At 49.5% G+C, this 21,062-nt stretch overlaps 1 protein-coding gene across 1 annotated transcript in view; it reads right to left on the reverse strand.

The window, feature by feature from the left end:
* Tnfrsf8 (TNF receptor superfamily member 8) overlaps positions 1-11,687 on the reverse strand; it is a 52,632-nt gene extending 40,945 nt beyond the window's left edge. The window contains exon 1 of the mRNA XM_028860149.2: positions 11,341-11,687. Within this exon, the coding sequence (XP_028715982.1) occupies positions 11,341-11,403 (63 nt within the window). The 5' untranslated portion in view covers positions 11,404-11,687. The remainder of the gene's footprint in view (positions 1-11,340) is intronic.
* Between the last annotated feature and the right edge of the window lie 9,375 nt (positions 11,688-21,062).

Consider the following 21,062-nt stretch of genomic DNA (forward strand, 5'->3'; position numbering starts at 1 on the left):
AGTGTCTCTGCTCTCATTTCGTCTGGGTTCCTTGGGGGAGCAGTCCTTCTTTCTCCTCGGGTCACTGGGGACCCCAGGAACCTCCATGCAGCACCAGCTGTCGTTTGTGTGAGTGTACACAGAAACCTGAGGTAGAGCTTCCTGAGCTGTAAGGTCGGACTCAGCCCTGTGGGGGCCTTCGAGTGTGGGAAAGTTCTGTGTCCTTGCCTGGGCTTTCCCTGCTGGCCTGCCCCATCATCTCACTGATAGCTAAAGAGTCTGAGTGAGTGTGGCCCTGGGACTGGGACATCTGAGAGCCATCTGTCTTTGTACCTCCCTGCTGTCCCCCCCTGGTCAGTGGGGGTGTGGTACCGGGTATCACTCCTTCAAATCCGGCCTGCTTTTGTCCAACTCCTGCTGTACAGATAAGAAAACTGCAACCCAGAGAGGCACAGCTGTCTGCCCAAACTCACACAGCAACCAGGAGCCAACAGGAGATTCAAGCCTTGCCAGGTCTCCATTTTCTCCCTTCTCAGCCACAGGCTATCTTTAAAAAGTCCAGTGTACCAGAAAGATCAACATGTCACCCCATAATCCATATCAAATCATGACTCAAAACTAAGGGACTTTCTACAAATTACAAATTTTGGGGTTTTTTGTTTGTTTGTTTGTTGTTTGTTTGTGTGTTTTTTGAGACAGGGTCTCTCTGTGTAGCCTGGCTGTCCTGGAACTCACTTTGTACACCAGGCTGGCCTCGAACTAACAGAGATCCACTTGCCTCTGCCTCCCTTTGAGTGTGCCACCACCACCCGGCTCAATTTACGCATTGTTTATTTATTTATTTAGGTTTTTCTGAGACAGGGTTTCTCTGTGTAGCTATTTACACATTTTTAAATGTCAGTACAGATACTGAAGAGACGGCTCAGCTCAAGAGTGCTTACTGCTTACTATTCAGCCGGGCAGTGGTGGCTCACACCTTTAGTCTCAGCACTCAGAGGGACGCAGAGGCAAGTAGATCTCTGCATTCAAGGCTAGCCTGGTCTATAGAGTGAGTTCCAGGACAGCCAGGGCTACACAGAGAAACCCTGTCTCAGAAAAACCAAAAAAGAAAAAAAAAAAGTGCTTTCTACTCTATGATGAGGACCAGAGTTCAAATCCTGGACCCACATCAGTTGGCTCACATAAATAATAATAAAAATGTCAACTCAGAGCTAGACATGCTGACGCATACCTGTAATCCAGCTCTCCGAAGGCAGACACTGCAAGATTAAGGGCTCAAGGTCTCCCTCAACCATATACCAAGTTTAAGGCCATTGTGGGCTACTGAGACCCTGTCTCAAAAGGTTTAAAAAAAAAAAAAAGCCTGTGAATATAGTTCCAGCACTCAGGAGACAGAGGCAACAGGATCATAAATTCAAGTCCAGCCTGGGTACCTGGTGGAGATAAGGTGAAATTTTATCTCAAAATAAAAGGACTTGGGATCAGCGGAAGAGGATATAGTCCAGCGGTAGAGTGCCTTTCTAGAATGAGTGAGGCCCTAGGTTTAAACCCCAGCAACATTAAACAAATAAACCTCAGTGTTTGAATTATAGGCTGCCGAGGAATGTGAGGGCAGAGATCACCCTAATGGGCAATATTTGAATAGCCAATAAAATTAGAACACAGGTTGTTTGTTTTGCTTTGCTGTGTTGACACAGGGTCATTCTGTGTAGCCAAAGCTGGCTACTAACAGAAGTTTCTCAGGCCTCAGCCTTCTGAGTAGCAGGGATTTATATGGATGTCACCGTGCCTGGACGCAGTTAACCATGGCACCCGAATAACAAAAGCTCAGGATGTTGGGGGGGTGTAGAGGCTGGGGGTGGGGTGGGGGGTGTAAGGGGCTGGGGGGGGCGTCTCTTTTCTAAAATTCTGAGTAAGTTCACAGCCTGCCAGCAGGGTGTGCTGTCCTCTCACTATCCAGGGAGGCAATGGGAGCCTGCCACTCAGAGCCCCATGGAGGGAGCCCCAGATGCGACTTTGAGAGAAAGGCGCTGGTTCTCCTAGTCCCACAAAGGGACTGAACCACAGGCCACGTGGAGCCCCAAAGCCCAACCTGAATGCTCCCAGGCCACGGAGCCAGCCTTCTGCACAGCTTCAAGAACTTTTTGTTGTTGTTTTGTTTTGTTTTCGAAACAGGGTTTCTCTGTGTAGTTTTGGTGCCTGCCCTGGATCTCGCTCTGTAGCCCAGGCTGGCCTCGAACTCACAAAGATCCTCCTGCCTCTGCCTCTCGAGTGCTGGGATTAAAGGCGTGCGCCAACGCTGCCCGGCTCCTCAGGGAATTCTTACCGTCGTTCTCATCACTTTGGAAGAGGCAGAAATACAGGGTTACATTAACAAAGTCTTGTGACGGCTGATGAGATGGCTGGGGGAAAATGTGCTGCTTGCTGCTAAATCTGACCACCTGGCTTTGAACCCCCAGCACACACATGGCGGAACCAACTCCTGATCTGTCCTCTGACCTCCACCAGGGACCCTGGCAGAGAGGTGGCACCAGCCTCAGTGTCTGTTTATGGCAGTCCTACACTCTGAACTGTGAGGGGCCACCACTGCCATTGGAGATGGGCCCAGACAGCCACCGGCCAACTCCGATGTCCTTTAGGGAGTGGGAGGGAGGAGACTGAGCAGCTGGGCTCTGGCCTTTGCCTGGGAGGGAAGAGGGGGGTCAGAAGGGAAGAGTGGGTGGGGGAAGGCCACGAACCAAGGGGAGGATGCTTTTAGGTGGGGTTCCCCATAGGCTCAAGGCAAAGTGCCATGTCCACAGAGTGCTGAAGTATGCGACCAGAGGCTGAGGCCCTGCCTGAGCAGCCCTAGAATGAAAGAATACCCCAAAACCTCACCATCTGCGGGACTGTTTTCAAGTTGGTTTGGTTTTCTCTGGCAGACCTGGTAAATTTCATGTTTAGAAAGTCCCACCTGGCATCAGCCAATAGAGAGAGAGAAAGAGAACAGCTGGGCCATACCTGTGGGAACTAAGTCATGTCGAAGCAAAATCCCCAAACAGGCCGGCGCTGGGCGGAACTGAAGAGGTGAGGCCCTCACGCCACCTCTATGCACAACACCCTAATGCTCCTGAGGACCTGTTTGGTTCCCAGTACCCACATTAGGCAACTTTCACCTGCCTGTAACTCCAACTCCAGGGGATCTGATGCCCTCTTCTGGCCTCCAGGACACCTACATACACACACACACACACACACACACACATACACATACATACACACACACACACACAACACACACACACACATACACAACACAAAATACACAACAAACACAAAAAAAAAAACACAAACACAACACATACAACAACATACACACACAACAAAAACATACACACACACACACACACATACACACACACACACACACACACACATACACATACACACACATACACACACACATACACACACACACAACACACACATACACACACATACACATATACATAACGGTTTTGTTTTTGTTGTTTTTGTTTTTGAAAGAAAATGTGAGACAGGCTGGAAGGGAAGAATTTCAAATGCTGCCTCCTCCCCAGGAAAAGCCAGCTTCACCCCATTTTAAAGATGGGGAAACTGAGATGCAGAGAAGATAAGAAACTGGGGCTGGCGATGTAGCTGGGTTGGTAGAGTGTCTGCATACAAAGCTCTCTGTTCTAGCCCCAGTACCACATCAGCCAGGTGTGGCAGTCGATGTCTGCAATCCCAGCGCAATCCCAGCACCAAGGAGGTAAAGGCAGGGGGATCAGAAGTGCATCCTTGGCTACAGATTGAGAGTTCAAGGCCAACCTGAGATATATGAGACCCTGTTTTTGAATGTTGCAGGCAGGACTTGAACCACCCTGGCCAATGCTCCCGCCCACAGGCCTGGCTGCTTTTGGCTGCAGGTGTGGCTGCACCCAGTGGTCTGAGACCCCCATTCCTGTCCCTACTGCCCCAGGCTCAGCTGCATTCTGAGATGCTTCCTTCCCCTCATTCCCACCTGCCCCTGCCTCTACCTGAATTGTGGTTTTACCCCATCCCAGCCCACCAGCTCCTTCTCACCTTCCTGCCATCTGAGGGTCCTCTCATACTCACCCTGTCCCCACATCCCACTCACAATTCAGGCACCAGAAAGGTCTTCATTTTAAGTTGTGAACCTAGCCTTTTAACAGCTGAGGCATCTCTCCAGCCCTGAAAGGTCTTTGTTTTATTGGCTTCCTTTCTATGGTACTTGAGAAGAACCTATGTCCTGGTACGTGCTGGGCAAGCACTCTGTCACAGAATTACATTTCCAGCTCCCCTTGTTCATCCTCTAGTTTATTTCAAAGGTCTCATGAAGTTGCCCAGGCCGGTCTTGAACTTGGGATCCTCCTGCATCAGCCTCCTGAGATTACAGACCTGTACCACTGGGTCTGGCTACCATTGGAAGCTTTTTTTTTTCTATAGATGTATTCATCTTATTTTATGTGTGCGTGTTTTGTTTGCATGTAGTATGTGCACCACATGTGTGCTTTATGCCTGTGGAGGTCAGAAGAGGGCACTGGATCCCCTGGAACTTGAATTATGGATGGTTACGAACCACCATGTGGGTGTCAAGACTCGAAACCTGGTCCTCTGCAAGAGCAACAAGTGCTCTTAACCACTCAGTATCTCTCCAGCCTCTGCCAAGGGATCTTTGAAACTGCATGTCTGAGTTCCTGTGCCACAGGGTGCTGGTACCAAACTGTTTAGACTTTCCAGACCCCATAATGAGGAGCCAAAGAAACCTCTTTTTTGGTTGTGAGCCTAGCCTTTAATGGCTGAGACATCTCTCCATCCCAGAAACCTCTTTTTAAAAAATGTTCTACATATAAAATATTGATGATGATGATGTCTGTGTGTGAGTGTATGTGTATATATGTATGAGAGTGAGTGTGTGTTTGTGTGTCAGTGCATGTATATGAGAGTGTATGTGAGTGTGTGCATGTATATGAGAGTGTATGTGAATATGTGTGTGTGTGTGTGAGAGAGAGAGAGAGAGAGAGAGAGAGTGCATGTGCACACAGTCACATACATACCACATGCACTTGTGGAGGTAAGAAGACAGCTCTCAGGAGTTGGTTTTCTCCTTCCTTCTTCAAGCAGGCTCTTTCATTGTTTCCCCCGGCATCGACCATCCCCACCTCCCATCTCCTCTGGGATTACAGGAGCATGCTTCTGTGTTGGTTCTAGGGCATCAGGCTTGTGCAATAAATGCTTTCACCCACTGAACCATCTTGCCAGTCCCACAAAAAACCTCTCTGAAGCACTCAGCCTCGTGTATGTTGTTACAAAAAGCACATACTACCAGGCTAGGCCACATCTTCCATCTGCAAAGCCAGCAATGGCAGGCCAAGTCCTCAGACACCTATCTACTTCTTCCACATCCTCTCCAAACTCTTTGCTGTAAGGACCAGTGACGTTCGCTGGAGCCCACCCTCCCAATCCCCAGGGATCTCCCACTTGAGGATTCATACAGTCTCAGCATCACTGAAGTCCTCAGTAGGTAAAGGTGCTGGCTGCCAAGCCTGATGACTTCAAGCCCCAGGACCCACACGGTGAAAGAAGAGAACCAGCTTCTGTAGGTTGTCCTCTGACCTCCACATGCACACCACAGCATGCTTGTTCACACAGACATATACACAAATAAGTGACTGCAATCATAAAGAAAGAATTGGGGGTGATGGGAGGAGAGGAGGGAGGGGGAACTGGTCAGAATGTAAAATAGATGAATAAATTTAATTAAAAAAGAAAGAAAGAATTGGGATGGTGATACATGCCTGTGATCCCAGAACTTGGGAGAATTTGGATTTCAAGGCCAGCTTTGGCTACATAGTGAGTTATCAGGAGGCCTAGTGAGTTATCAGGAGGCCTAGTGAGTTATCAGGCAGCCTAGTGAGTTATCAGGAGGCCTAGTGAGTTATCAGGCAGCCTAGTGAGTTATCAGGAGGCCTAGTGAGTTATCAGGCAGCCTAGTGAGTTATCAGGAGGCCTAGTGAGTTATCAGGAGGCCTAGTGAGTTATCAGGCAGCCTAGTGAGTTATCAGGAGGCCTAGTGAGTTATCAGGCAGCCTAGTGAGTTATCAGGAGGTCTAGTGAGCTATCAGGAGGCTATGATTACAGACTGCATAGTGAGTTATCAGGAGGCCTAGTGAGTTATCAGGCAGCCTAGACTGTCAGTGGGGGGGGGGGGGCGCAGAGGAACGTGGCAGGAAGTTGTCAGGTATTAGAAGACATTGATGTAATTCTCAAGGAACCTGGTCAGGTCTCCATGTAAGTTTTAGTGAACGTTTAGTTCGCCTCCATGGGACCCAATGAGACTGCAAAGTCTTTAGAAGATGCAGGCAGGTGGGCCAGAGCCCTGGAGAGATGAGGGTGGAGGAAGCGGCTGGGAAGGACAAGGAGGCCCCTGGAGCCTTTCTAACACAAACACAATTCTGAGATCTCCTTTCAGCCTCCCACCCTCCAGAGCCATTAAATTATATACCTGTGTTACTCCCGGCCACCAAATTTGTGACAGTTCATTACAGCAGCAAAAGGAAACTAATACAATGCCACCAGGCTGATGAAAGAGCCTACCCCAGGCTGGAGAGATGGCTCAGCAGTTAGGAGCACGGGCTGCTCTTGCAGAGGACCTGGGTTCAATTCCCAGCACCTAGATGGCAGCTCACACTTGTCTGTAGCTCCAGTTCCAGGTGATCTGACACCTTCTCACCAACATACACGCAGGCAAAACACCAACACATACAAAACAAGTTTAAAAGAGAGAGGGACTACCCCTGGGCTGGCAAGAATCAATAGGACGAAAGGTGCCCAGAATACATGGAGCCTCAGGCTACCTTAGTAAGTAAGACAGTTCCAGTGAGAAGGGCTGATACCCCTCAGCGCTGACCCAGAATGCACAGGGAATTCTGCAGTCACTCTGACACTAGAGATCTAGAGCAGAAACTGAACTCTCTTGAAGAGTCCACACTTGAACACCCACTTGACACCTGAACCTGGGCAAAAATAGACCATGTGTGTTCCTCCCAAACACCTGCTGTGTCTCCTCAGGCTTGCCCCCCCCTCCAGCCAGGTGTCCACCCCCGGATACGGCTAGAATCCCCCACAACCCCACCTCTGCTTGCCCCGCTCCCAACGGCTGCAGTCGCTGGCTCCTGCTGGTAAGGAAGATGTGGCATCTGATTGGGCTGACCAGTGATAGCGGGGGCCACAGCCCGCTGAGGTCTGCACCACCGGACTCCTCCCCTGCCGCCTCCTCACAGTGCTCCTTCCCTGCCACTTTGGGCTGGCCACACTCACCACCTTCTTCCCATTCCCACTTCCTAGCCCAAGCTCTTCTGCTAATCCCTCTTGGACTGATCCCTCCCTGTGTGTGTGTGTGTGTGTGTGTGTGTGTGTGTGTTTGTGTATGCGTGCATGTGCATGCGTGTGTGTGTGTGTGTGTGTGTGTGTGTGTGTGTGTATGTGTGTGTGTATGTGTGTATGTGTGCATGGTGTGTGTGTGTGTGTGTGTGTGTGTGTGTGTGTGTGTGTGTCTGGTGTGTCCTCTGAAAGGCTGCCTAGTCTGCATGTCCAGCTAGGACTTCCACTTGGAAAACTACAGGCTGCAATCTTAGATAGGCCATCCCCTAGGTCAGGGCACAGTTCAGCAGAATCGCACAGGCCCAAACATGCTGCCCATGCAAGGACCCCCGGCCTCAAGGGCTCGCCGACTTTCCCTCTGTCCTGAGATGCAGCAGATGCTGTGCGCAGACCTAGAAATGAATCACATCTACTCACGAAGCCCTTGGGTCAGATATGAGTGGGAGCCGCAGAAACTTCCAGGAAGGGTTGGTTGCTCTAGTCCCAGCAGATCTGCTCTCAAGCTGAGTAATGCGGCTGCCCTGCCTTGGCCTCCGAGCTCTGCTGCTGCATGCATCTCAACCGAGCAAGGCAACCTTTAACTAAGAGAAGCCATAGTCTCCTTCGGCCCACCTCTTCCCATATTGGTTTCTGGGGCATCGCGTGGAATTCTGCCTCCAGGCAGGGTTTGACTGGTTTTAGAAGTCACTTTACCCACCAGAATCCAAGAAAGCTCTCTTGCCATCTGTCGTATACCAGGGTCACCTTAATGTCCACTGGGCATGCTCCACCAGTGGTAGTCCAGTAGCAGGCTGCAAAGACTCATTCATGAGAATTCCCCTATGGGAACCTTGACCAAGCCAAAGCTGGAGGAGGGAACTCAGGCTGGAGCTGGGGGCAGGACAGAGCTGGGAAGATGTAAGGGGAATTCTAAACCCATGGAATTCACCCGAAGTCAGGGCCCTATACCATCCCAGAGAGCCTGGAAGAAAAGAATGGAGCCTGGGGGAACTGTCTCTCTGGACTTGTGCCACATGAGTCCCGGATAATATTACAAAACAAGGCCCGTCTCTTTCTCAGAAACCATGCTGCCACAGAGTGACAAAGGCTGAGAAAAAGCAGAAGGAGTTGGGAAAAAGGATTTGAAATTCCAGACCAAAAATTTTTTTAAAGACAGGAACTTTCTATGTAGCCCAGACTACCACAGAACTTAAAAAAAAAAAAATTCTATTCTATTTATTTTGTGTGCATGTACATATGTGTGAGTATTCTCACACATGAGCCACCATGTACATGTGGAGATCAGAGAACAATGCCCAAGAGTTAGTTACCTTTACCTGCTGAGCCATCTTGCTGGCCCTCCCTTCAGACTTTGGCTCCTTCTTGCCTCAGCCTCCCAAGTGCTGGGATTCTAGGTGTGTAGTGCTTTTTTAAACAGGTTTTTTTTTGGGGGGGGGGTTAGTTGGTTGGTTTGGGTTTTGTTTTTTTTGAGACAGGGTCTCTCTACATATATTGGCCTTGAACTTACAGAAGTCCATCTCCCTCTGTCTCCTGAGAGCTAGAATTAAGTCACATACCACCATGCCCAACTTTAAATAGTTGTTTGTTTTAGTTTTGTTTGCTTGTTGTTGTTGTTGTTGTTGTTGTTGTTGTTTTTAAATAGGATTCCAAGCCTCAACTGGACAGGAAGGGTGACAGGAGTCTTGAGGGACCAGAATGGAGAACCTCCTTGGCAGGCAGCTCCTCCCCCACAGATGCCCCAAGTCCTGTCATGAAAGGCCTACAGACTTGAGATTTGATGTTCAGCCTACAGTCACTGGGAAATGCAAATTAACATGAGAAGGATACAGCCCCATTCAAGACCACAAAATAGAGACTGATAAGATCAAGCGTCGTCGGTTAGGATGTGGGAAGCTGCTATTGTTTTACACTGTTGTGGGAAAGGACATTGCCCAGCACTCTGGACGGCATGTCATTTCACTCCAGTGCACGTCTGCCCTGTCAACCACCAGCATTTCTTGTTTCTTCTCTAGGAAAGAACCACCCTCACTCCCCAGACAGCAACACACAAAAGTCAGGGATGGGGCCACCAGCTGGTGCATGCCTTTACTCCCAGCATTTGAGAGGCAGAGGCTGGCCAATCTGTCAGTTCAAGGCCAGCCTGGTCTACACATCAAGTTCTAGGCCAACCAGGAGGACAGAGTGAGACCCCATCTCATAAAAAAACAAAACAAAACAATAGTGCTGGGAACCTCATTGTCCACTCACCAGGGGTGTGAATGGGCAGATGGTCTGCTCTCCAAGACCTATTGTAGACTCTGTCAAAGCCAATGAAGACTCATGATTGGGTGTGGCTGTGGGGCATCCCTGAAATATACCCAGCACTCTAGAGGTCCCGGCAGAAAGATTAGGTATTTGCAGACATCCTTGACTACCTGGAGTTCAAGACCAACCTGAGCTACACAGACCCTATCTCAAAATAAAAACAAAGACAAACTATGCTTGCCTAGCACACCCAAAGCCCTGGCAATCTCACACACTGCATATGTCAAACATGGAATCTAAGCAACCAGGAAGTGGAGGGGAGGGAGGGGAACTAGTTCAAGACCATCCTTGTCTACACAGCAAGTTGGAGGCCAGCCTGAGCTAAAAGAGACCTTATCAAAAACAAAACAAAACCCTCTGTGTATTTTGATAAAAAGTGATCCAAATACAGATATGCATTTGTAGAAGCCTGTAAATAAAACAGTAAAGCAAGAACATGGTTACCGCTCGGAAGGAATCAGTGTAAGACAATCAGCTTTGTCAGAGCACTTACAGCTTTTGTTTGGGATATTTTCACATATTCCAGATGGTATTAAGTACATTGTTTATTTTAACTTTAAAAGTGCTTTCACAGATATACAAGATGGTTCCGCCAGTAAAGGTGCTTGCTGCCAACCCTGATGACCTGAGTTCAATTCTGACCTCCCCATGTACATGAGTGTGCGTTCCTGCCTCTTAGTCTGTAGACTAAAGGATGCAGATGTGCTTCACGTACTGGCCAAGCTTCCCAACTTTCACCTCACACCCTTCCCTTTATCGCCCAGGGTCCTATTGCTCTAAACTCCTACCTTCCCCAGACGAAGGCTTGGGGCTTGAGAGGGCGAGGGGGGGGGTCCTCTGCTCACCTCTGCCCTCTCCGGGGCCCATGTCCCACTGCCCATTGGAGATGGAAGGGCCACTTTCCTACCATCTCCCTCTCACCTCAGCCCACCCTTTTCTTCACACCTCCACAGCAGAGATAGCACATGCCCACACCAGCCTGCTGCTGTCCCTTGGCTCCCCTCCCCCAGCTTCCATTCAACCATGAGCCTTTTTCCCCATGCAGACCCTAGGTTCCACGAAGTCCCATCTGAGTCCCCTGTCCTTCCCACATCCTATTGCCTAGTGTGGTGTTGGCCTCTAGGAAGTGTCCAGTTTTCCTAACTCATTGCCCAGACTCATTTCTGGGGCTTCCAACAACGGAGCCAGAGACACCACAGACTTTCCTCAGGGACAAGTGTCCACCATGTGCTCCAAGGCACCCAGCCCACACCACTGGCTGGCCAGATCCTCACCTCTGCTCCTCATCCACTCCCTGCTCTCTTTCCTGAGACCTTCCAGCTTAAATGGAAGCATCAACAGCCCGATACCATCCTCCAGCCAAAATAGCCCACACAGGTTTCTTTTCATCTATCCAGGAACCCCACTGGACCTGCAGTAAGGGGACACGAACAGCTTTCTCTTGCCCTGAATTCAACTCGTGGTGAATGAATGAACTACTCCCAGCCATCTGCGGGTGTGAAAAGGAGGCACTCTGCTTTTGCCCTTCAGTTTATCCACCCACCTGTGGATACGTGTATATTACAGTTGCCTCCTGCACCCCCTCACTCCAGTTTGAGTGGCCCTGTCCTCCCCTGCTTCAGCCACTGTCTGGGGCTGCTGTCATCTCCTTACCTTTGGGAAGGCTCGAAGCATCCCCAGGAACAGCAATCCCATTGCCGCACGGAGGGCGCTCATCCTGGCTCCCGGAGTTTAGCTCCAGCGCCTGGCCACCTGCCGGCACCCTGCCTCTCGCGGTGAAATCACTTCTAATGCAGCTGCGCCTTCCTCGGGTTCAGCCCTAATTCTTCCCTCCTTCCCCCCTCCCTTACCACCTGTGATGCAGCGATCTGCTTCCCTGTGAAGCCTAAGAGAGAAGGGGCCACCGCGTGCAGAGATGACTCAGGACTAGCCACAGCGCACACATTCAGGAGGCTCCCCTGAGGCACGCGCCCCGCAGTTTGAATGGTCCGCCCCGGATTTGAGGAGGAACCGGGGACTGCAGCTCAGCCCTGAAGGTGGAGTTTGAGAGGTACCTGGAGTTCTGAGGCCCCTAGCCCCATCCCCAACCCAAGGAAGGGTGAGACAGGAACGGTTTCCTGCTCTTGACACTACACAATGAGAAACCTGGCCTTCTCCTATGTCGTTGGGATTCTTTGGAAGGGACAGAGTCAGAATATTTCCGAGAAAGGGAGCTTTTCTTGATCGTGAAGATTTGCTGTAAAATAAATGAGTGCATGGGGAATGAATGGATGTATAGAGAACAAATGGATGGAAAGGTGGATGGGTGAATGGGAGGATGAGGGGGAATGTATGGATGGACAGACAGGTGGGGGATAGTGAATAGAGATGGATGGATGGGAGGATGAATGAATTGATGGATGGTGAGATGGATGAAGAAATGAGGAGATGGGTGGGTGGGTGGATGGAGAGATGGGATCGATCAATGAATCAGTGGGAAGTGACTAAGTGGGTGGGAGGGTGGAGGGATTTATGAAGAGATTAGGAAATGGATATATGAGTGGGTATGTGATATGAGGACTGATGAGATGAGGGGATGATAGATACCTGGGATAATGGGGAAATGGGTGAATAAAGTGATAGATGAATAGGTGGATGGATGCATGTATTTATGGAGCAAGGGTAGGCAGGTGGGTGGACTGACTACTGAAAGAACTATGTGAAGACCAGGTCATCTGTGTATCGATCCACAGCTGTCCCTGCCCACCCACCCCCATACTTTCTTACCTGAAGGGAGTACCTGGCACCCTTACCTACAAATAAGCCTCACCTGAAACCTTATTCTATTCCCTTTTGGGGGGCTGCTGTTCCCACCAGGGGCTCCCCCAAGCCCCAGGCTCCCATTTTCCTTCAGTTAATACCTTCAGCACGTGGTCACTGATTGAGCACTGACTAGCAGGTGCAGCGTGCTTTCGTCTGGTTTTTGTTAATTTGTTTTGTTTTCTTTTCAAACACAGAAACCAACACTGAGAAACGGGCAAGCTGTCTGTGTGTTCTAACAATGGGACCCAAGGACCTTTTGGTTTCCACACTTCAGTCTGGGTTCAGTGTTAGGCCCCCTCTTTGGTAGAGGACCAAGTAACCAGCTGCCACTTCCTACGAGGACCTTCCAAACAAAATCCCTTCAAACTTTCTATTCCACACTCAGAGCTCTCCAAGGTCCACATCCTACCTGGAAAATCCATCCATCCCTCCTGTATGCCACTGAGAACCCTCCCCCGACCTGACAATAAAAGTGCCCACCTCTAATAATCACAGGGCCAGGGAGGGACTGAGGAAGCCGGAGCCCCTGTTTCCCAGAATGCAACTAGTGTTTGCAATGAGCTGCTGTTTGTTAGATACTCATAGAGAATAAAACGGCAGCATCCAAATAGCTTGCAGCAGATGAGAACCAAGTAAAAATCACACATTGTGAAAGTCCAACCTTCCTAGTAACCAGAGGCATGCAAATAAAAGCAGACTTTATTAGTGCCCTGGGCCTGTTAGGTCAGTTTGTTTGTTATTTTTAATTCATAGTAACAGTTAGGGGCAAGCAGGAGAACTTCATTCCTTTGTGCGGAGCCCTGGTACAAACTCTCAGCATCACGACGGTCACGACGGTTCTTAGCAGAAGCAAAAGAACATTTTTTTTTTAGAAGTGTACAACTTAGTGCTCCATAATTTCACCAGCAAAACAATGAAAAGTAACAGTCCAACTTGGAAATGAAAAAAAGAAAACTACAAATTCACCAATGTCTCCTTAAACGGTATTTATAAATGTTGGGAACACTCAGAGTCACAGTAGGAAAACTGAGGTACACCAGTTAAAGGGATATTACACATCCAAGCAAAATGATAATACTATGGCTGTAGAAGTTTGTATACTATCCTCCACACACAGGCAACTTCTGCTACACACATGTCCCCAGGCCTTTGTTTAGCATGGACCCTAACAGAGGTTCACTGTAACTAGGAGAAGGGCCTCACCCCTGGAGACTTTTATTCTTTAAAACAACAACGACAATTGATTGATTATTTTAGTGTGTGCACACGTGCATGTGACACACGTATATGTGAGTCTGGATGCACAGATGCCACAGGGAATGGGTGAAGCTCAGAGGACGACTTTCCAGAGTTGGCTTTCTCCTCTCTCCTACCTTGCTTTGAGGCAGGATCTCTCCTGTTGTTTCTGCTGGACTACTGTGCACTCCAGGCTAGCTGGTCCAAGACATCCCATCTTGCAGAAGCACTGAGCTCACCAATGTGTCCCACCTCATCTGGCTTTTTACGTGACTCAGAGGTTCAAATCAGGTGGTCTCTCAGACAGTCCATATGTGTCAGAATGAGCTCAAGCTGGACTACACTCGGATTTCTGGCAGTTAGACAAAAGCCGGCATTCCTCAGGAACTTGTGAAATGGTTCCAAAGGGAGTCATTTCCCTGCCTCTGGCAGAAGGGACATGGGCTCCATGGACATAGACCTGTGGTTGCAGGCCTCCAAGCTCCCTCAGTCCCTGCTCACAAGTACTTGTGATACATTTCAAAGTCCACACTAGCCTCCTGGCCCTTCCCATCCCCCAGCTACTGTCCTCCTTATAATCCATGTGATTTGTCCACCCCCACTCTCTCCCTTCTCTCACAGGTGGCCCTGGCCGTGTCCAGGCTACTTCTCTTTCTCTCTGCTCTAAACTCTTCCAGATGCTTCTGGATAGTTTCTCTCTCCTGTTGGCAATAAAAATCTTTCCCTTAGCTGTACCATGGAGCGGCCATTTCCATGGTTTTACTTTACTGCCCCCCTACCCCAGGTCAGGCTTTTACCCAGGAAGCCACCTCACCAGTTCTGTACTCTCGATTGGACAGTACAAACTGTGGCCTGTTTTGCCTGCTTACTCTGTGCTAAGGTTTTACAGAACTCTCATGAAGATCTGACTGTTGAGCCCATTTAGTGAGTGAGAAACTATGGCCCAGAGGAGGTGAACTGTGATTACTTCCCTCCAAGAGGAAAGCACTGGGAGTAGCAGCTGCTGCAGTTCGAAACCCTGGGTTCCCTCTCATTCCTTCTCGATCCCCCTGCAGCACTTGACCTGCCCCCCACACTCTCCACTCAGAACCCAGGGCTGTCATTCTAAGGGCAGCTTCCCATCTGTAGGTTATCTAGCACGGTTCCCTCCACTTTTCAGTCTAGAGCCATTTCTACTGTGTTGGGTCTCAATTCTAGAGCTGATCTAAGTAAGCATGTCATAACATGATGCCTATACAGGCAGGTTTTGTGTCAACTTGACACAAGTTAGAGTCATCAGAGAGGAAGGAGCCTCAATTGAAGAAATGCCTCCATGAGATGCCGCTGTAAGGCATTTTCTTAGTGATGAATGTGGGAGGGCCCAGTGCATTGTGGGTTCTGCCACCCCTGGGTTGCTGGGCCTGGGTTAAGCAAGAAATCAGGCTGAGCAAGCCAGGGGAAGCAAGCTAGTAAGCAGCACCCCTCCATAGCTTCTGCATCAGCTCCTGCCTCCAGCATCCAGCCCTGCTTGAGTTCCAGTGATGGACTATGATCTGAAGTGTAAGCCATGACTACTTAGCTGGAGAGAAAACTACATCCTGCAGCCAGGGAGAGTTTAGGCAAGCATCCTAGGGGAGCGGCTGCTCCTGGGACTCAGAACAGAGGCCCTGGTGCCATCAGCAGGTCCCAGGCAGTTCATGAACCCCTAAGCAGGTGTGAAAGTGCTTTGAAGACCAGGAGGGGAAGTCCCTAGGTTGAGAGCAGCAGCCCCCGTGTGACTGCAGGGGCCTATGCCCGCTGTGGAGGCCGTGTCCCCACACCCGCCTGAGGCTGGAATCTGGCGGTATGAGCCACTAGCCCTTAGCCTTGTCTTAGCCAGGTCCCCAGAGGGCCAGGGGCACAGTGGAAAGCTGTCAAGGGGAACAGGAATCGTGCTACCTAAAGGATGCTGAGCAAGATGCCAGTCCTGACTAGGCTCAGGAAATTCAGGGACTTCCCCAGCGGCTGGGAACCCCAGCCCCAAATGGCCCCAAAATACCCTCAAGCAGACAGAGATTGCTTCTGCCTCAATCAGCAGCAGGCAGGTAGGCGGCTGAGAGTTGGAGAGAAAAGCGCGGACTTTTCTCCTCGCATCGGCCCAGGACTTTTCTTTTCTTTTTTTTTTCTTCCTTCCTTCCTTTTGAGATAGGGTCTCATATAAAATACCCTTAAGCTCATTACGTAGCCAAGGATGACCTTGAACCTCTGTTCCTCTTGACTCCACCTCCAAAGTGCTGGGATTACAGTCATGGACCCCTATACCAAGCTTACGCTTCCCGTGTGCTAGGCGAGCAGTCTACAGCGCCCCACCAGGGGTTTTCCTTGATGAAGCAGGCCTCTCCATTAGGTGGCTTCAGGGAGTCATCTCTAGTCTGTCTCATAGCTGGGTCTCAGGCAGTTGTACTGTATGTCAGGTTACATCTAACACAAGTTCTCATATCATTTGGTGCCCCCAAGGTCAGTGTGTTAGGAGCTTGGTCTCCAGTGTGGCAGTGTGGAAGCTGCTGGCGGATTCTTGAAGAGATACAGTCAAGCCAGTAGTCCCTAGGTATTTGGGAACCTACCCTCAGAACAGATTTGGGATACTTAGTCTGTGGATTCCTGTTCTGGGTTGTTGCTGTGTTTTGGTTTTTTTTTTTGTTTGTTTTGCTTTTTGTTTTTGTTTTTTTCCTTTTTTGAGACAGGGTCTCATGTAGTACAGGCTGGTCTTGAACTTGCTGTATAGCCAAGGATGACCTGCCATTCCCCTTTATAGGTGACCAAAGTGAGTCTCAGAGCTGCTGAGTAACTCCCCTGAGGCCGCACAGGTGGGACAGCTAGGATTTGGTTCAAGCCTTGTCTGGCTCTCAGACCTCCTGCTGTCCTCCTTCCCTCAGCCCCTCTTGCCCTGGCTTTTGCTCAGAAGAAAGAGCACTTGGAAAGGAGTCTTGCTCAGGCCCCAGGGCTGTGGACATACCACTTCGCTTTGAATGTGAAGGTGACGCGTGTGCTACCATCGGCTCCATTCTACACGCCAAAACCTCCGGGAAGCATTGCCTAGCACTTTCTGTGGGGCAGCAACGTGGGAGGGCTTGGTCAGGGGTGGGGAGAGGGGAAGAGGTGGGGGAGTGGGCTATGGCTTGGGATTCCTCATGGGATTGAAGTTAAGAGGTGGACGGGGCTGGAGGATGGATTCCCTGAGCCACACCCATGGCTGTGGGCAGGTCACAGTACCTCTGAGCTGTTGAGCCCTGACTGTCTCCCAAGGAAATACGTGCAACTAAACAAGACAGAAACCACCCTGTCTTCGATGACCTAGCTTCAGAAGTCTCCAAGTGCAGGTTCCAGGATATTCTGTTGATACACAGGCCACTCCCCTCAGTGTAGAGGAGATTGTATACCCAAGTCCGCAGCAGAACCAGGGAATCCGGCGCTCAGATTCCAGTTCCTTCCTCTGCCCGGCATGTAATTCAGTGGGCAGCCCACTCACAGTTATTATGGGATATGGGATCACCATGCCTTTAGTGTGTCTGTGTGTGGTTCCTTTTAAGACAGTCTTGAAGTCAGGTACGGTGCTCTATGCCTTCAGTCTGAGCACTTGGAAAGCAGAGGCAGGCAGATCTACAGAGCAAGTTCCAGGACAGTCAAGGCTACACAGAGAAAGCCTGTCTTGCAGCGGTGGTGTGTGTATGTGTGTGTGTGTGTCTTGAGTCTGGTGTAGTGGCATATGCCTTTAATCCCAGCACTTGGGAATCAGAGGCAGGTGAAGGTGAATCTCTCTGAGTTCTAAGCCATCGGGGGCTACACAGTGAGACCCTAGCTTTAAAAAAATAAGAGGGGCTGGCAAGACGGCTCAGCAGTTAAGAGCACTGGCTGCTCTTCTAGAGGAGCTGGGCTCAATTCCTAGCACATGACAGGTCACAATTGTCTGTAACTCCAGGTCCAAGGAATCTGACACCCTCACACAGGCAAAAGCACCAATGCACATACAAAAATAATAATAAAATAAGAATCTCAAATAGCCAGGCTGGCCTTAAACACACTATGTAGCCAAGGATAGCCTTAGGCTCCTCGTCCTCCGACGTCTGCTTCCTGAGGGCTGAGATTAGAGATATGTGCCATCATACTTACCCGGCTCACCACACTTCTGGAAACTTGAGATTTCTTTTGTCCCCCAACTCTGGGTCCTCAGGCCTCTGGACAAGCCACGGGCTCAGGTTTCACCAGCTCTGGAGCAGAGCCCTGTGCTCAAACTCACGTTTCCACTTATTGCAGGATGTGTGGTCCAAGACACTCGCTTGTCCATCAGGGTGTTTTGGGCACTGTGGTGAGTCTGTGGGAAAGAACCAGGTCTCATGTTCTTTCCTGGACTTTCAGGCAATGTCAGGTGGGTAACCACTTCCTACTCCTCTGGACTGGTCAGCCTGCTGGTCACGTTTTCTTTTCTTTTCTTTTTTCTTGCTTTTTTTTTTTTTTTTTTTTTTTTTTGGTTTTTCAAGACAGGGTTTCTCTGTGTAGTTTTGGTGCCTGTTCTGGATCTCACTCTGTAGACCAGGCTGGCCTCGAACTCACAGAGATCCACCTGGCTCTGCCTCCCGAGTGCTGGGATTAAAGGCGTGCGCTACCTCTGCCCAGCTGGTCATATGTTTTCTAAGGGAATACTTCCTTTGGTCTCCAGCATCAAGTTAGGGCTTAGCCTAGGCTTCAGCCTGAGGGTTTGGAGACTTAGTGGAGCCCAGGTTAGCATCAATCACATGACTTTCCACCTTGGGCCTTAGCACCCTATTCTCTAAAATGTAGGCTGGGAATCAGCAATCCTAAGGACAGGCAAGATGGCTCTGGGTAAAGATGCTTGCCACCAAGCCAAAAAACTTGAATTGGATCCCCAGAACACACATAGTAGAAAGAGAGAACCCTGCCACATATGCATACACATACACATCTGCACATAGTAAATAAGTGTTGAAATTCTTAAGTCAGTAAAAAGAGATGCCCTGGGAGAATGAAGAGATGGGAGGCTAAACCCTCCCTCAAGGCATCCCCATCTAGCTGAAGCCACTGTGAATAGAAGTGAGTCATTTAGACTTGCCGGAAACCCAGCCTAGTCCAGTTTTAATCACAGGTTCTGAGATACTGAGCACAACAAGGAAACAGAACCAACGGTCAGTAGTGGCAGCTTAATTTCGAGGGGCACACGGAAGTGTCTCCATGGGTGTGGCCCTGTGGGGAGATGAGGACCCTGTGCATCTGGACCAGAGGGTGTATGGCCTGACCTCAGCTTCGAAGGGAGGATCACCTCACACATGACCTTTCTTCTCCCTTCTGGGAATTTCTGCCCCTCCTTAGACATGGAAAAATATAAGGTCCAAGTTTGCTGGTTTCTTCAGAGGAAAAGAAACTACCAGGACACAGATTTTGTCCATCTTGTTCCATGCCTGGAAAAAGTGGGTGTTTAAGACAAAGTATGTGTATTGGTGAAATTATTAAGGCCACTCCACGTAGTTAAAAGGGAGGTTTATTTTGTGGGGTAACTTACAAGTGAAGGGATTGGTTACAGGGTCTGGGAAAGGTGTAGCGCAGTCCAACAGTGTTCTCTGGAGAACTCTGCTCGGGTCTACCTCCAGCGTCCAGGGTCCAGGAACCAAGAGAGCTGGCACATCCAGATCTCAGGTCTTCAGGGTCCTCTCTTGGCCCTGCCTTGTAGGTGTGACAGTAACGGAAGCTTCAATGGGGGTTGGAACTTCCAGATCAAAGCTGGAATGGCTACCCACTACATATGTGGGCCTGAGAGAGTCACTCAGAGCCACAGCATGTGTTTAGCATGTTTGACATCCTGGATTCAGTCCTCAGCAACACACAGACAACACAGACATGGAGATACACACATACACATATGTGCATAATCACAGAGACACATGCATATACACACACATGCATAAACACACATGCACACACATACACACATATACACACATGCACACAGAATGAATAAATACCACATGCTTTTTTTTTTTTTTTTTGCTTTTTCAAGACAGGGTTGCTCTGTGTAGCTTTGTGCCTTTTCCTGGAACTCACTTGGTAGTCCAGGGTGGCCTCGAACTCACAGAGATCCGCCTGGCTCTGCCTCCGGAGTGCTGGGATTAAAGGCGTGTGCCACCACCGCCTGGTGAATAAATACCACATGCTTACAAAGTATGCACAGTAGGCTTACAAAGAGATAATTGTTTCCAACTCTGAGAAAATGGATACTCTACAAAGTGACTTGACCAAGCATCGTGTCCAGAGACACAGTAAACACCCAGAGCTGTGGCTCCAGGGTGAGACACACACACACACACACACACACACACATGACTGTCACAGCACACAGTTCCTGGCTGCTGTGGAACCGACTCTGGACTCCCCAGGACCCTCTATTGTAAAGGAATTTCTCTAGGGAAACTCATCTCACCTAATGAACGGTTCAGCAGTTAAGAACAGTTGTAATTGCAGCGACCCAGGCTGGTTCCAAGCACTTTCACAGTAGCTCACCCCCACCTGTAACTCCAGTCCCAGGGGATCTGACACCCTCTTCTGACTTCTTTGGGCACCAGGCACACACATGGTACCATACTTGCAAGTAGGCAAAACACTCATACGCATAAAATAAAATAAATAAGTCATTAAAAAAAGGTTCTTACAATTTTGAGGCCATCCCGGGCTATATAAGACTGTGTCAAAAGAACAAAATATAGTAAATAAATATAAAATCAATAGGTACCCTATTGTACCCCTGTAAAGCTGAATAATTTTTCTTGTTTTCATTTATTTATGTGTTTGTTTATCTGGATGTGGGAACAGGATGTATGTGGAGGTCATGGAAGAACGCCATTCACCCTTCTTCCCTAGGTGAGCACCCGAGAGTCTCCCAAGAAGCAGCCTGAAGGGTCCGATGAACCCCAAGGCCTGCCGTTATCAAATCACATTTTACAACTCTGAATTTTCCAGAAACCAGGACCCTAGGATCTCCTGAACGTCAACATTCCAGAAGCTGGAAGAAGGGCTGGTGAATCTACCAGCCTGCCCCTCAACCCTGAAAAGCCACGGTTAGTCACACCGTTAGTCAGGGTCCTGGAGGATTCTGTTAATGTATAAATCATTTCTGGAGAAACACTTGCTAAGTCATTGGCAAGTGTCACGCCTCACAGGGCTGTTTTCTCAGAAGAACCCTGGAGAACGGGGCCAGACGAGTCTGAGTCAAGCACAGCCTGGCTTCTGCTACAGCCTCGGCAGGCGCATGACAACAAAGGTCTGAGCTGCCCGCCTCAGCCAAACAAGCCCCTAGGTGGGACACTGGAACT

Source organism: Peromyscus leucopus, chromosome 2 (genome assembly GCF_004664715.2).
Source record: "Peromyscus leucopus breed LL Stock chromosome 2, UCI_PerLeu_2.1, whole genome shotgun sequence".
In the NCBI taxonomy this organism is placed as follows: domain Eukaryota; kingdom Metazoa; phylum Chordata; class Mammalia; order Rodentia; family Cricetidae; genus Peromyscus; species Peromyscus leucopus.